General features: G+C 34.4%; 2 protein-coding genes across 2 annotated transcripts; both read right to left on the bottom strand.

Annotated features, from left to right (window-relative positions):
- Window positions 1-5,145: 5,145 nt before the first annotated feature.
- On the bottom strand, window positions 5,146-8,837 carry LOC139886512 (strigolactones hydrolase CXE15-like). Its single transcript, XM_071870347.1, has 2 exons — window positions 8,143-8,837; window positions 5,146-5,615 (listed from the first exon to the last, which is right to left on the bottom strand). Exons 1-2 carry the CDS (start codon window positions 8,790-8,792, stop codon window positions 5,309-5,311), a joined length of 957 nt encoding a protein of 318 aa, XP_071726448.1. The 5' UTR covers window positions 8,793-8,837; the 3' UTR covers window positions 5,146-5,308.
- A 3,303-nt stretch (window positions 8,838-12,140) lies between these two features.
- On the bottom strand, window positions 12,141-13,187 carry LOC139889722 (uncharacterized). Its single transcript, XM_071872659.1, has one exon. The coding sequence runs from the start codon at window positions 13,185-13,187 to the stop codon at window positions 12,141-12,143; it is 1,047 nt and encodes a 348-aa protein (XP_071728760.1).
- Window positions 13,188-13,557: the final 370 nt, after the last annotated feature.

Genomic DNA, 13,557 nt, shown 5'->3' with positions numbered 1-13,557 from the left:
TTCATCGGTACCCACCGATTGTACATAAGTATTCCACCATGTAAGAGCGACACCGGCGAAGGTGTGAGTGGAGTATTTGACCTTGTCTTGGTCCCGACAACCGCTTATGCTAAAGACGGCTTCCGTTTGCTCAAACCATCGGGTGAGCACGACCGGTCCCCTGGTTCCATCAAAAGTGTGAGGGTTGCACCCCATGAAAGCTTTATAGGAGCATCCCTCGTTTGAGTTACCGGCTCCATTGCTGTTGTTGTTGTTGTGGTTGTTGTTATTATTGTTGTTGTTGTTGGATGAGTGACCGGCCATGGCCGCATCTACGGCGGTAGCTATCATCCGTTCGAGAGCTTGTTCGGGAGTTTCATTGTGGCGTACACGACGAGGAGCCATTGTTCCTTCAAAGCACAAGAATATCATTGATTAGTATTCTCAATAATACTAACCGTGATATAGAATAAAGATAAAGAGAAGTTTTTCTTCGACTCGCCTTAAATTCTTTATGTCATAATGTCGGAACGTTCATATGAGTCACCGTAATATAATCCCGGAAATTATATTACCCTGATTCATATGTGCATTCGACATCATTTCATATAGTCAAGGTGGCGTGTCAATCAAATTAAACAACGTGAGATTAAGATGAACTAAGAGTAGATATGAGTAGAAGCGTTCGAGTATAAATGCACAAGTAGTCAAGTAATTTCTACTTCAAGTCTATATGCCGGTTGTAGTCTAGACTCACCAATGTACCCTATGACTCGGGGTCGACACCAATGAACTCTAAATCCCTACAACCAACGCTCTGATACCATCTGTAGCGACCTGACAAAATCTTCATTGACGGCGCCGTCTACTTAGGTCCCGTTACGTGGTCATAAGTCTTTAAAACAACGTTTGACCAAAAGATATGTCGCATTCATTTCAAATGTAAAGATTGTTCAAAGTTTACAAGAATAGTTCCACCACAAGTTACGATACAAAGTTTTAAGTACAAATGAAACTTATGCGACACAATTTAAAAGTAGACAAAAGACGCTCCATGTATGCATATATACTCGACATCCAATGCAAGTATCAAAATAATGAGCGGAAGCATGTATCATGTATCGTTCAAGGACCTGAGAAAAACATAGAAATCTGTCAACGAAAACGTTGGTGAAATCATAGGTTTAAGTAAGTAAGTACAAGTGAACCACAAGATTTGCAACCATGAGATAATAGTAATACATTCCAAAAGTTTGTTTCACGAGCACCCAATTATCAATGCTTAACATTCCTTCCATAGAACCCCATCACAATAGTGTTAGAACATACACTGTTTTTCGAAAATACATTTCATTCGTAAACGGTAGCGAACCGTTTGAATGAGGGTTTGTCAAACCCATATGGCCATATAACATAAGTTCTCGCTTACACCCGGCAAGTGTAACTAATGATAATCGAATTGAGGATTTTTGTTCAAACTCGTATGTAGAATGTTTGTTTTCCTGTACTTGTGTTCACTTAGTAAAACGAAACGTTTATGTTTTTCTCATCCCAAATGTAAGTGCAAAAGAGTAAAAGTGGGACTATGATCTCACCTTGAGTGCACGTACGAAAAGTACTTCACAAAATAACGTGTGCGAAGGATAGTGCTAGTCTTGACCTAAACAGATAGGTCGTATCAATAACGGTAAACACGATAGGTCAAAGATGTTCAATTAATCCTATGGCTCGTTACGACTCGATTATGTAGCATGTGAAATCAAATTGTCAAGTTTCATGCAAGATACAAGTATATAAACAAGTTAGGAAGGTTGCATAATCATTTGGTTAAGTTTGACAAAAAGTCAAACTTTGGTCGGTCAAAGTCAACGAAAAAGTCAACACGTTCGGGTCGGGTCCCGAACTATTTTTCTGAGGTTTTTAATCATGTATGAGCATGTTAGAACAAGTTACATGTGAATCGGAGGTGCGTAGCATAGTAAACATTATTCGAAAATTGACAAAGTTGGACAGACCACTTTGGCGCGCCGCGCGGGTATATGGCGCGCCGCGCCATTACCTGTGCAGAGAATTCTGGCAGTTTTTAAGTTTTATGCACGAACCTAACTTCAAACAATCACCATTTATGATCCGCAAACAATCAAGACAAGTATCTTATACCGTTGGGAAGGTAATTTGACGAGGAAAACAACTAAACACATTTCATCAATCAATCTACCTATTACAACAACCAAAACCGCATCTAATGCTTAACATTAACCGCATACAAGTTCATAAATGCAATTCAATGATTCGGGTAACCAATTTACATGAATGATATGCCGTTTCGAAGGTAATCAAGTATACAATCCAATTAAACACTTACCAATAATAATCCATGGCATTCAATGCATCACAAGTCCATTTCAAGTTCATCAAACCCTAACCCAAATTCACCAAAATCAATAATCAAGTTCATGAAGTTTTCTAAGGCAACCTACACATCAAATTGAAGCTAGTGATGCTAGTAACACAATTAAAACATCAACTTTTAACATCTAACAACATATGATCATCCTAAATTCAAGAACAACACAATAAAATTCAAGTTCATGCTAGTTACACTAAAACAACGAGATCGAGCATATAAATCATATATTCATGTTAGACTTGAGCCATAGACACTAATTAACACTTTTATAAGTTAAAAACATCAAGAACACAAAATCTAGTGATTTTAGAAAGTTACCCAAATGTAATGAAATCGGTATGGATCACGAATTTGCAATTTGTTTTGTTGCTAGCTTCCTAATCCGATTTTAGATGATGAATTCTTGTTGGTGTTCTTGAGAGAAAAAGGGAGTAGAAGAAGATGGAGATGTTGAAATGAGAGGAGGAGGTTGAAGGTTTGACTAGTTGACCTAGTCAAATCTTTGGCCACTTGGCAAGTTTAGTCCCTCTAATTTGGATCGGGTGCGTGAATTACCTAAACGAGATAATTTAAAACGCGTATTAACGGGAGATGTTATAAACATATAACGGAGTTTAAAGTAGTATAACGGAAAAGTAAATGGAAAAAGGCGGGATGTTACACACCAAGATAATGGAATGACAAGTTAAGTGTTGTGTTACATGAACATGGTTTTGAGCACTCTATTTCTGATTATTCATTGTTTGTTAAAAAGTCTGGATCTGTGTTTATTGCTTTGTTAGTGTATGTTGATGATATTGTTGTGACAGAAAATGATGAATCTGAAATAGATACATTTAAAATGTTCTTAAAGTCTAAATTTAAAATTAAAGATTTAGGAGAGTTGAAATATTTTTTGGGAATAGAAGTTTTAAAAGTTCCTGATGGTGTTTGTCTCAGTCAAATAAAGTATTGTCTTGAACTAATTCATGAATTTAGTTTACTTGGATCTAAACCTGTGTTAACTCCTCTTGAATCAAATATAAAAATATTATCTGATGCTTCTGATTCTGATCCTTTACTTGAAAACATTACTAATGATCAAAAGTTAATTGGTAAGTTAATTTATTTAACTACTACTAGACCTAATATAGCTTATACTGTACAATGTTTAAGTAGATATGTGATTCACCATTACAATCTCATCTTAAAATTGCCTTGAGACTATTAAGATATCTTAAAGGGTCTCCAGGAAAGGGTGTTTTAATTTCTAAGTCTGAATCTTTTAATCTATCTGCTTATGTTGATGCTGATTGGGGTAAATGCTTGAGTTCAAGAAAATCTGTTACAGTTTTTTGTATTTTTCTTGGTAATTCTTTTATTTCTTGGAAATCAAAACAGCAGTCTACTGTCTCTAGATCATATACTGAATCTGAGTATAGAGTTATGGCATCAACTACTTGTGAATTATTATGGATTGTTAATATTCTTTCTGATCTTGCTGTTTCTGATTTACTTCCCATTAATTTGTATTGTGATAATAGATCTGCTGTACTGTTAGCTGCCAATCCTGTGTTTCATGAAAGAACCAAACATTTTGAGATTGATTTACATATTGTTAGAGATAAATGTGTTTCTGGTTTTCTTAACATTGTAAACATAGATTCTGAAAATCAAATTGCAGAAGTATTTACTAAAGGGTTGGTAATTGGTCAACATGCTTGTTTGTGTAACAACTTAAATCTTAAAGACTTGTTTCAGAAATCATATTAAGGGGGATGTTAAAATATCAATCTGATTTCTTTTGTTTGATATTGTCTCATGGCATGATTAGCTTTTGTGCATGTTGCAGGTTTATGTTTTCTTTTGTTATCAAAGTTATGGGGTCAAAGTGTGAAAAGCTAAAGTTTTGTGTTGCTGTTAAAGATATTTGAGCCTGTTTCATGAAGATATAAAGTTCAAGGTCTTGCTTGCAATTTCTTAAATTATATTAACTTATATACCCGTATTATGAGATTTTAGGGTATTCAGCTCATTCTTATTTTTCTCTCTGGCGATTTAGGGTTTTCATACGATTGTTTTCCATCTTCATCATCTTGGTGATTTCTTTCATCATGTTCTTCGATTCTGCTAGTTTTAGAATTACAAACATATTGTTTGTAGTTCAATCACACTGTATTCGAAACATTGCTATTGTAATTTTGGTTATATTTGAGTTTTTGCCGAAGATTGTAATTTTGGATTTGGATTTGGATTGTTATTCAAAGTGTGTGATAATTTCTGGTGTTATTCTTTAAATCTTTTCAATTATTTATTAAAATTTTTTTTTCTTGATGTTAAATTCTAGGTGTAGGACTATTTAATTGTTATACATATCTATTATTGTTATATACATTTTATTTTGTTTTCACTTTAGCAATACTGGTATTTTTATGTTATAATAATAGCCAGTTAACTTTACAATGCTTGCCCGGCCGGTATTTTTAACAGAAAAACGATGATGCGAATGTAACTAATAACTACAATTTCCTCTACATATTATACATGTTGTTTAGTTGTATTTACATAATAGATTATTTGATGTTAAGTCTAGTAATTTATTTATTAAATTTTTTTTTTTAACACCGAAAATAAAAAAAATGGCTATCTATGTATTCAGCAAAGACTACGTTCACATGTAAAACTTTTAAACACGTACGGCTTAGATAAACAACATGCTTATTTTACAAACAAAGAAAAAAAAAAAAAGTGAAAAAACTCAATCTTATTTTACATGAAAAAACCAAAAAAAAAAAAAACCTAGAAAGCATGAAGATATTGCAACTAGTCATACAACATGCTTATTTTACACGATAATAAGATAAATTTTTCATACATTAATCAAACAAACGTTCGGCTCAATACACAAATTTTAGTTGATCGATCACCCAAATAGGTTAACTACCTAGATTGTTCGGACATAAAATCTTTGATTAGATTCAAAACAGACTCCGAAACATCCGAATAAGGCTCATGGGTGAAGAACCCATGTTGTTTTCCTTTGAATTCAACATAGTGTGCTGTCTTTCCAACCTCTTTTAACCTTTCTGCATATAATTTCACTCGATCTTTCATTATTTCATCCCCTCCTACCATTACGAGTATCGGGTCAAGCTTAATTAAATCGAGGCTTCTGCTTTCCGAACCGAATGGATTCGCAAATGGATGATCCATTGTATTCCCAACCGGCAGTGACATTCTCCAAAACCTATCATACAAATTGGTATGATATATACTCCTTATTACATAATCTAGACACTTAAACAATAAGTTGAAGGGAGCAAAACGACCAAAATACTCTTGAAAATTAGTGTGAAAGGATAGTTGAATCCAATGGAAACATTAAACATAGGGTAGTAGTAGTACTGTAGTAGTGACTTTGTCTAATAATATATATACTGTATTAAGATAATAATAAAAGGTCCTCGAGATAGCTCCTCCGATCAATAAATTTTGAGTTCAAGTGCATTTTTATATATTGAAAACATTAGGACGTGCGTGTCTATACCGATGAAAAAAGCAAAAGAAGCACACTTAATTTTACTAAAGACTTGTAACATATCCTTAAAGATTATCTTTAATAATTATACGGAGTAGTTATTATATATAAATATATAGGGAAAATTCCACTAAAAGATAACTTTTTTACCTCACTTTCTTATTTTAGGTATATTTATTTTAACGTTAATTTTTTTTTTATTTTTTTATGTTAATCACAAAGAGGAATATCTTAACTTTAAAGTTAGAACTCCGTCAAAAAATTAACGATACTTCATTTTTTTTATATAAATCATATGCAAGCATAATTATTGACACTTACCTAAAGAAAACGAACATATGCAAGCCTGATAATTAGAACATACAGTGCCGTTAATCTTCTACGAACATAACACAATTTAATAAATATTCAGTCGTAAGAATCATTATTCACGAGGTCATCTATATCCAATTATCCTCATATAAGTGCCAATGATCAGACTTGCCCATGATTTACTTAAAATTGAGTATAGTTAATTTTGTAACGATGTTCTAACTTAAAAGTACAATACTCTTCTTTTAATTAACATTTGATAAAATAATCATGTTTAATTAAAATAAAAAATTGAGGTAAAAATATTAATCTTTTAATATATTTGTCTAAATATATATGATACTTTTAGTTGGTTACAATAAGATACTTTAAATAAGTAGGTAGTTATTGGTAATATGCAAATTATATATACGTCTATCTTTCAAATTATTTTTTCGAGACAGAGTTACTTTTTTTTCAAATAAAGGATAAAGAATAAACGTTAAAGAATAAACGTAATAATAAAGTTAATGATCTTTTATCTTCCAATTTTTAATATAACTTTCAGGCTATTTTTAGTTGGATGAATTTTGCTAAACATAGCTCTTAGGCTGTTTATTAACATGTATTAAATCATTGAACCATCTAATAATCGTTGATGAAAAATATATTTTTAACGGTGGTTAGGAGTAATTGACGAGGATTCAAACGTGATGTCAGAACCCACTCACCCGATCATTTTCGTGGACGAACTATTATAGTCATACCCACGATGAATCTATACGACCATCGCGTGTGGTAAAATCCACTCGAGTGAGGCACAAACGCAAGATGTCTGCAAACTCCGAGGCCCTTGAAATGGACGGGTAATAGAAAAAGAAATTTTGTAGCGGGTGAAAGTCAAACTCCTAACCTCCCGTATGAGAAGTAACGCCACCACCACTAAGCCAACTCGTTATTATTATTGATTAAAAAGTATTTGATAATCGCTGATATATAAAACATGTTAACTACGTATATAAGCCTTGCAATAACCATAAACTTTTTTTTTTTTATAAAAATATAATACCTACCTATCTATCTATCTATCTATCTATCTATCTATCTATCTATACACTATTATAAAACGCGTGTCAATAATCTCATGTGTCAATTTCTTAATTAATCTTCAATTTCTCAATTAAACTGAATTAAATTTGCACATGTGTCATTTTCTCAATTAAACTTAATTAAATAATATGTCTAAATTATATTTTTATATAAGTTGAAATTTACCTACAATCAGTATCATGGAATTCAAAAATATTTACTATAAATAATCATTAATTTAATTATTACTCTAATAACATTCACGGAAACAAAATCATTATTTGATCATACGTATTTTTTTTATTCTTTATCTAATAATTAATATAGTTAATAATTAATAATATGAATATGACAAAATTAACTAAATAAATCAATTAGTTATTTACTATAATTATATTTAATAAATAATTAAATAATATTAATTACCTTTTAGTTACTATATTATTTTTATTAGTTTTTATAAGAATTTATTACTCTCTACAATTGTTTCTTTGTATTTAATTATTTTTTATTGTATTTAAATACATCATGCAAAGCACGGGCTTTTTCACATGCTTTTCCATAAAAGACTATTATGTAACAATTCTATTGTATTTACGTTATCATGTTCCTAATTAAAGTCTACATTTCATCGATAACATATATAATTGTTGGCAAATTAACAATTTTAAAAACTAATATTTACAATTTTCATTCAACAACGGCTAAAAAAACTAGTAAAATATATAATGTGAAAAGGTATCCGTGGTCTTTTTGTAGAAAGAGATGTGAGGACCCCACCATATCTAAGTACGAAAGCAGTGTCTGAGGATGGAAAATCAACATACCCTTTTGCATGAATTTAAAATAAACTTACGTGTCAAGAAGTTCCACCGTTAACACTTTTTCCGGCAACCCTTCCACTTCCGACGCCGTCCTCTCCGTCCCGCCAAAAAATGGCGCCAACATCACATACCCACGTATCTTGATCGGCCCTAACTCCGGCGAACTGGGTCCCAACCTCACAGCCAAATGATGCGCTATGTTCCCACCAGAAGAGTCTCCTATTACAAAAAATCTATCAAAGCCAAAAAAGTCAACGCTTGGTTGACCACCTAATTTAGGCGCCATTTGGAGCCAAAATAAGGCACCAAGTGAGTCGTCTACGGCAGCCGGAAGCCTATGCTCCGGTGCAAGACGGTAGTCCGGGGCCACCACGATGACGTGGAGGGCAGAGGCAAGACGTAGACAACAGTTATGGAAATTTGGCCATTTAAATGACCCGAGACAAAATCCGCCACCGTGGAGAAAGTATATGACCGGTAGTTTTGTGGCGGTTTTGGGCGTGTATATGCGGAGGCTGAGGTTATTTTTTTTGTCGTAACAATAATCTTTCCAGAACACAGAACCGTCGTCTATAACTTGGAAATGAGAAAAATCGATGTTTTCGTGACGGTGAATAGAACCGTCACTAAAGATTTGAACAATGCCATGACAGTCTTCTACAACATAAGGAATGGAACCCATTTTGTGTGATTACATTTTGAGCACAAAGATGGGTATAAATAGAAGTTGATTAGTAAGGGTATTTTGGTATATTGGAAGTTATACTGTTATTGGTGTAATGGAATTTTACATTTTAGATGTGGAATTGAGATATTGGACACTTTATGTGTGTGGCCGTGTGGGCAGTTGATATCCAATTTGTCTTGTCAGATTCTGAAATAAGTAAGTTTAAAAAATGTTCGTCAAACAAAAGTGATCCTGGACAAGGTTGACGGACTTGAGTAACTTTTATCTTGTGGGTTTTTTTGTGATTTTGTCTTGTAATAAAGCCAACGTGCGAATATGAAGTGAGAAATTGAGTATAGGAGATGAATACTCCGTAGGTTTTTTTATTGAATGAGTTAAAATAAAACAATACAACCCATGGTATTTATAGGCTAATGGGCTAATCTATTTGGGCTCTAGGAATTAGAAACCCACTACAATAAGTAATCCAAAACTAATAACAACTGTATTTGTAATTGGACTCAACACTCCCCTTCAAGTTGGAATGTGAAGGTTACGAACACCCAACTTGTCACGAAGATAACGAAATCGATCCGCCCCTAGAGCCTTTGTAAAGATATCTGCAGGTTGGTGATCTGTGTGGATATAGCACGGCTTAATCTCGCCACTTTGAATTCGTTCCCGAATAAAATAGCAATCCATCTCCACATGTTTCGTTCTTTCATGATATACCGGATTATTCGCAATGTGTCGTGCTGCTTCATTGTCACACATAAGAGAAGTAGCATTTTCTTGATTTGCACCTAAATCTTTAAGTAACCAACGTAGCCATAAAATCTCACACACAGTTGTGGCCATTGCTCGATACTCGGATTCAGCAGACGAGCGAGAAACTACACTTTGTTTCTTTGTCCTCCAAGAAATTGGCGCACCTCCCAAACTTATGAAATATCCTGTAACTGATCACTTAGTAGATGGACAACTAAGCCAACTCGCATCACAATAAGCTACAAGACCCAAACCTCCATTAGAAGGAAAAAATAAACATTGTCCAGGCGTGGTCTTTAAATATCGTAAAACACGTGTAGCAGCATCCATGTGACTCTTTCGAGGCTTATTAATAAACTGGCTTAGTTGGTTTACCGAATAAGATATATCCGGGCGTGTAACGGTTAGATACAATAAGCGTCCTACCAACCTTCTATATTGTGAAGCATCAACCTCATCACTTTTGTCATCATGAGATAACCTCAAATTTTGCTCCATGGGAAATGTGCTAGTGCGAATACCTTGCACACCACAATCTTCTAAAATATCCAACGTATACTTACGTTGACTAAGGACTATTCCTTTGGGTGATCGTGCCACTTCTATGCCAAGAAAGTATTTTAATGGCCCCAAATCCTTGATACTAAACTTCGCATGTAGATGTTGCTTAACACTAGTTATGACATTTTCGTCATTACCCATTAACAGTACATCATCCACATATATAAGAGCAACAACCTGAACATTCCCTTGTCGAAAGGTAAACATGGAATGATCCGCATAAGATTGTTTGAAACCAATACCAATTAAAGACTTGGTAAATTTTTGATACCAATTTCTAGAGGCTTGTTTAAGACCATAAATGGATTTTTGTAATTTACATACCTCGTTAGTATTCGATTTGTTGAAGCCTTGAGGTATTTTCATGTATACTTCTTCTTCAAGGTCTCCTTGCAAAAAAGCGTTGTTGACATCCATTTGATGAATAATCCACTTCCTTTTAGCGGCAACCGCTAATGCACATCTTACAGTCACTAGTTTAGCCACCGGTGCAAAGGTTTCATGAAAGTCAATCCCTTCAATTTGTGTGTAGCCCTTTGCAACAAGACGCGCTTTATATCTTTCTATTTCTCCGTTGGGCTTGTACTTGATTTTATACACCCATTTTGATTCGATAGCCTTTTTATTTGAAGGCAATTGTGTGATCTTCCATGTGTTATTTTCTTCAAGGGCCTTAATTTCTTTGGCCATTGCCTCCCTCCAATGTGAATGTTGTACCGCTTGTTTAAAGTATTTGGGTTCATCATTGGATGTAATAGCAGAAAGAAAGGCACGATGCATCTTTGAAAACTTATCGTAAGAGACGAAATTTGACAAAGGATAAGTGACACCAATAGATGGAGGCACGTCGAGAATGAAGTCCTGAAGATGTTTCGGACGAGTTTTCATTCTTGTACTTTGTCGAATGGAAGTAGACTCGTTTTTGCTACTTTGGTTTGTATCAACATTAGTTTGATTAGACTCGTTGCTGGTACTTTGTGTTGTATCAACATTAGTTTGATTATTATTTTGAGAGTTTTCATCCTCATGTGACTCATGAGTATTTTGATTTTGGTTTATGACATCGTCATTACTTTGATCACGATTTATTTGATTGTAGTCGGTATCATAATCTGCGTCTTGCACTCCTTGAAGGGTATCTTCCAAATGATCCTTTATGATAGTTTTATGGCCATCATAATTAGGATTAAAAGGAAATTTATCTTCGACGAATACGACATCTCTACTTACGTAGAATTTTTCACTTTGAATATCAAATAATTTGTAACCCTTTTGTCCCATCGGGTATCCTACAAAAACACAAGGCCTCCCCTTTTCGCCGAACTTGTCCTGTTTATAGAAGTGATCATGCGCATATGCTAAACAACCAAAAACTTTCATGTGATTATAGGTCGGAATTTTTCCAAGCAAAACTTCATGTGGAGTTTTGAAATCGAGTGCACTATTCGGGAGTTTGTTTATGATGTATGTCGCCGTTAGTACACAATCTCCCCAAAATTCAATTGGAAGAGACGCTTCAAAACGTAATGCGCGACTCATTTCTAGCAAGTGACGATGCTTTCTTTCCACCACACCGTTTTGTTGTGGTGTATAAGGGCACGAGGTTTCGAGAATTATACCCTTTTGTTTGTAAAATTCCAACAAATAATTGGATTGGAATTCAGTACCATTATCGGTACGGATTCTTTTGATGCGTTTACCAAACTGCGTTTCTACCATATTGTAAAATGAAACTAAATGATGAGCTGCTTCAGATTTGAGTTTCATTAAATAAATCCACACACTTCTACTATGATCATCTATGATGGAAAGAAAATAATGAGCACCTGTAATCGAGGCATTTTGATATTTACCCCAAATGTCGATGTGTATTAAATCAAAAGCAGCATTAGTTTTAGAAAAACTAGTAGGGAATGGTAATCTAATTTTCTTAGTTTGAATACAAGAATCACAATATAGTTCATGTTTATCTACATCCTTTAGAGACTCTATTTTTTTAAGCACATTATGTGAAGCATGTCCAAGTCTTTGGTGCTAAAAACTCTTCTTTATCCACGTTGACATAGCCTTCTTCATGCTCTTGAAAGGCTTGAGATAATACAAACCATCACGAAGTTCACCCATCCCAATCAGGTTCCTCGATCGTAAGTCCTGTATGAAACATTTTTTTAGAAAAAACATAAGTGAGCAATTTAAATCATTGCTCAATTTACCAACAGTTAACAAGTTACACTTGAACTCGGGAACGTTTAGAACACGTTTTAAACTAATACCATCTGTTAGTTTCACGTTTCCAATTCTTTCAACAGGAACACTATTTCCATTTGGTATTATCACTGGACCAATTGTTTTATGCGATATAACATTATCTAACCATTCTTCTCGATTAGTTATATGATCACTAGCTCCTGAGTCTATAATCCATGAGTTTAAAGTATCGATTATACTTGTCATGTTTGCATTTGGAATGGACTCCTTCGCTTTGGATGACTGAATCAATTTGAGTAAGAATTCATAATCTTCTTTCGTGATGCCCTGTAATTGCCCAGTAACATTTGCAGCCTTCGATTGAAAACGTGATTTAGTTGATTGATTTTTGGCCTTTTTAGTCCACCAATCCGGATACACAATAATGTCGAAACACCCTTCCATGATATGACCCGACTTTTTATAGTAAGCACATTCTTCGTTACCTCTGTTGTCACGTTCATCTCTTTTGTTCGATACCCAGTTATTTCCTTTTCCTTGTTGTTTCTTGCCGAATGTTTGAAAAGCACTGCTTTCCATATTTGTAACCCGATTAGTCCCAATTTTCTTCTGCTGCTCATCCTGGTTTACCATGTGAAAAGCAGTAACAAGCGATGGAAGTGGACTGATACTCAGAATCTGTGATCTAATACTACTGTACTCTTCATTAAGTCCTATTAGAAAATCGTACAATTTTTCTTTATCACGCATATCGTTCAACGATTTACCAAGATTACAAGTACAAAGATTACATGTACACAATGGTGAGGGACTTACAGATTGGATTTCATCCCAAATTCCTCTCAACTTTGTATAGTACGCTGAAACAGTCATGTTTTCTTGATGAACAGAAGTAAGGGTTCTTCGTAATTCATAAGCTCTCTGAGCATTTTCTTTGTCAAACCTTTCTTTAAAATCGTCCCAATGTCACGTGCAGTTGCAGCATATTTGACGCTGTTTTTAAGTTCCTTCTCCATTGAATTTACTAGCCAGCCCCTTACCATAGCATTACACCGTTGCCATATAACACGATCGTTTGATCCTTCAACGGGCATAGGTAAAGTACCATCGATAAAACAAAACTTATTCTTGGCAAACAAAGCATTCGTCGTCTCTTCTTTCCAATTGCTATAGTTGCCATCACGGAGAAGGTTGTCTCCGATGAAGTTCTGTCCTGGTTGATCTGACGGTGTTAGAAAGTATG

This window comes from Rutidosis leptorrhynchoides, chromosome 1 (genome assembly GCF_046630445.1).
Source record: "Rutidosis leptorrhynchoides isolate AG116_Rl617_1_P2 chromosome 1, CSIRO_AGI_Rlap_v1, whole genome shotgun sequence".
NCBI classification, from domain to species: Eukaryota; Viridiplantae; Streptophyta; class Magnoliopsida; order Asterales; family Asteraceae; genus Rutidosis; species Rutidosis leptorrhynchoides.
This window is presented reverse-complemented; position numbering and strand designations above follow the sequence as displayed.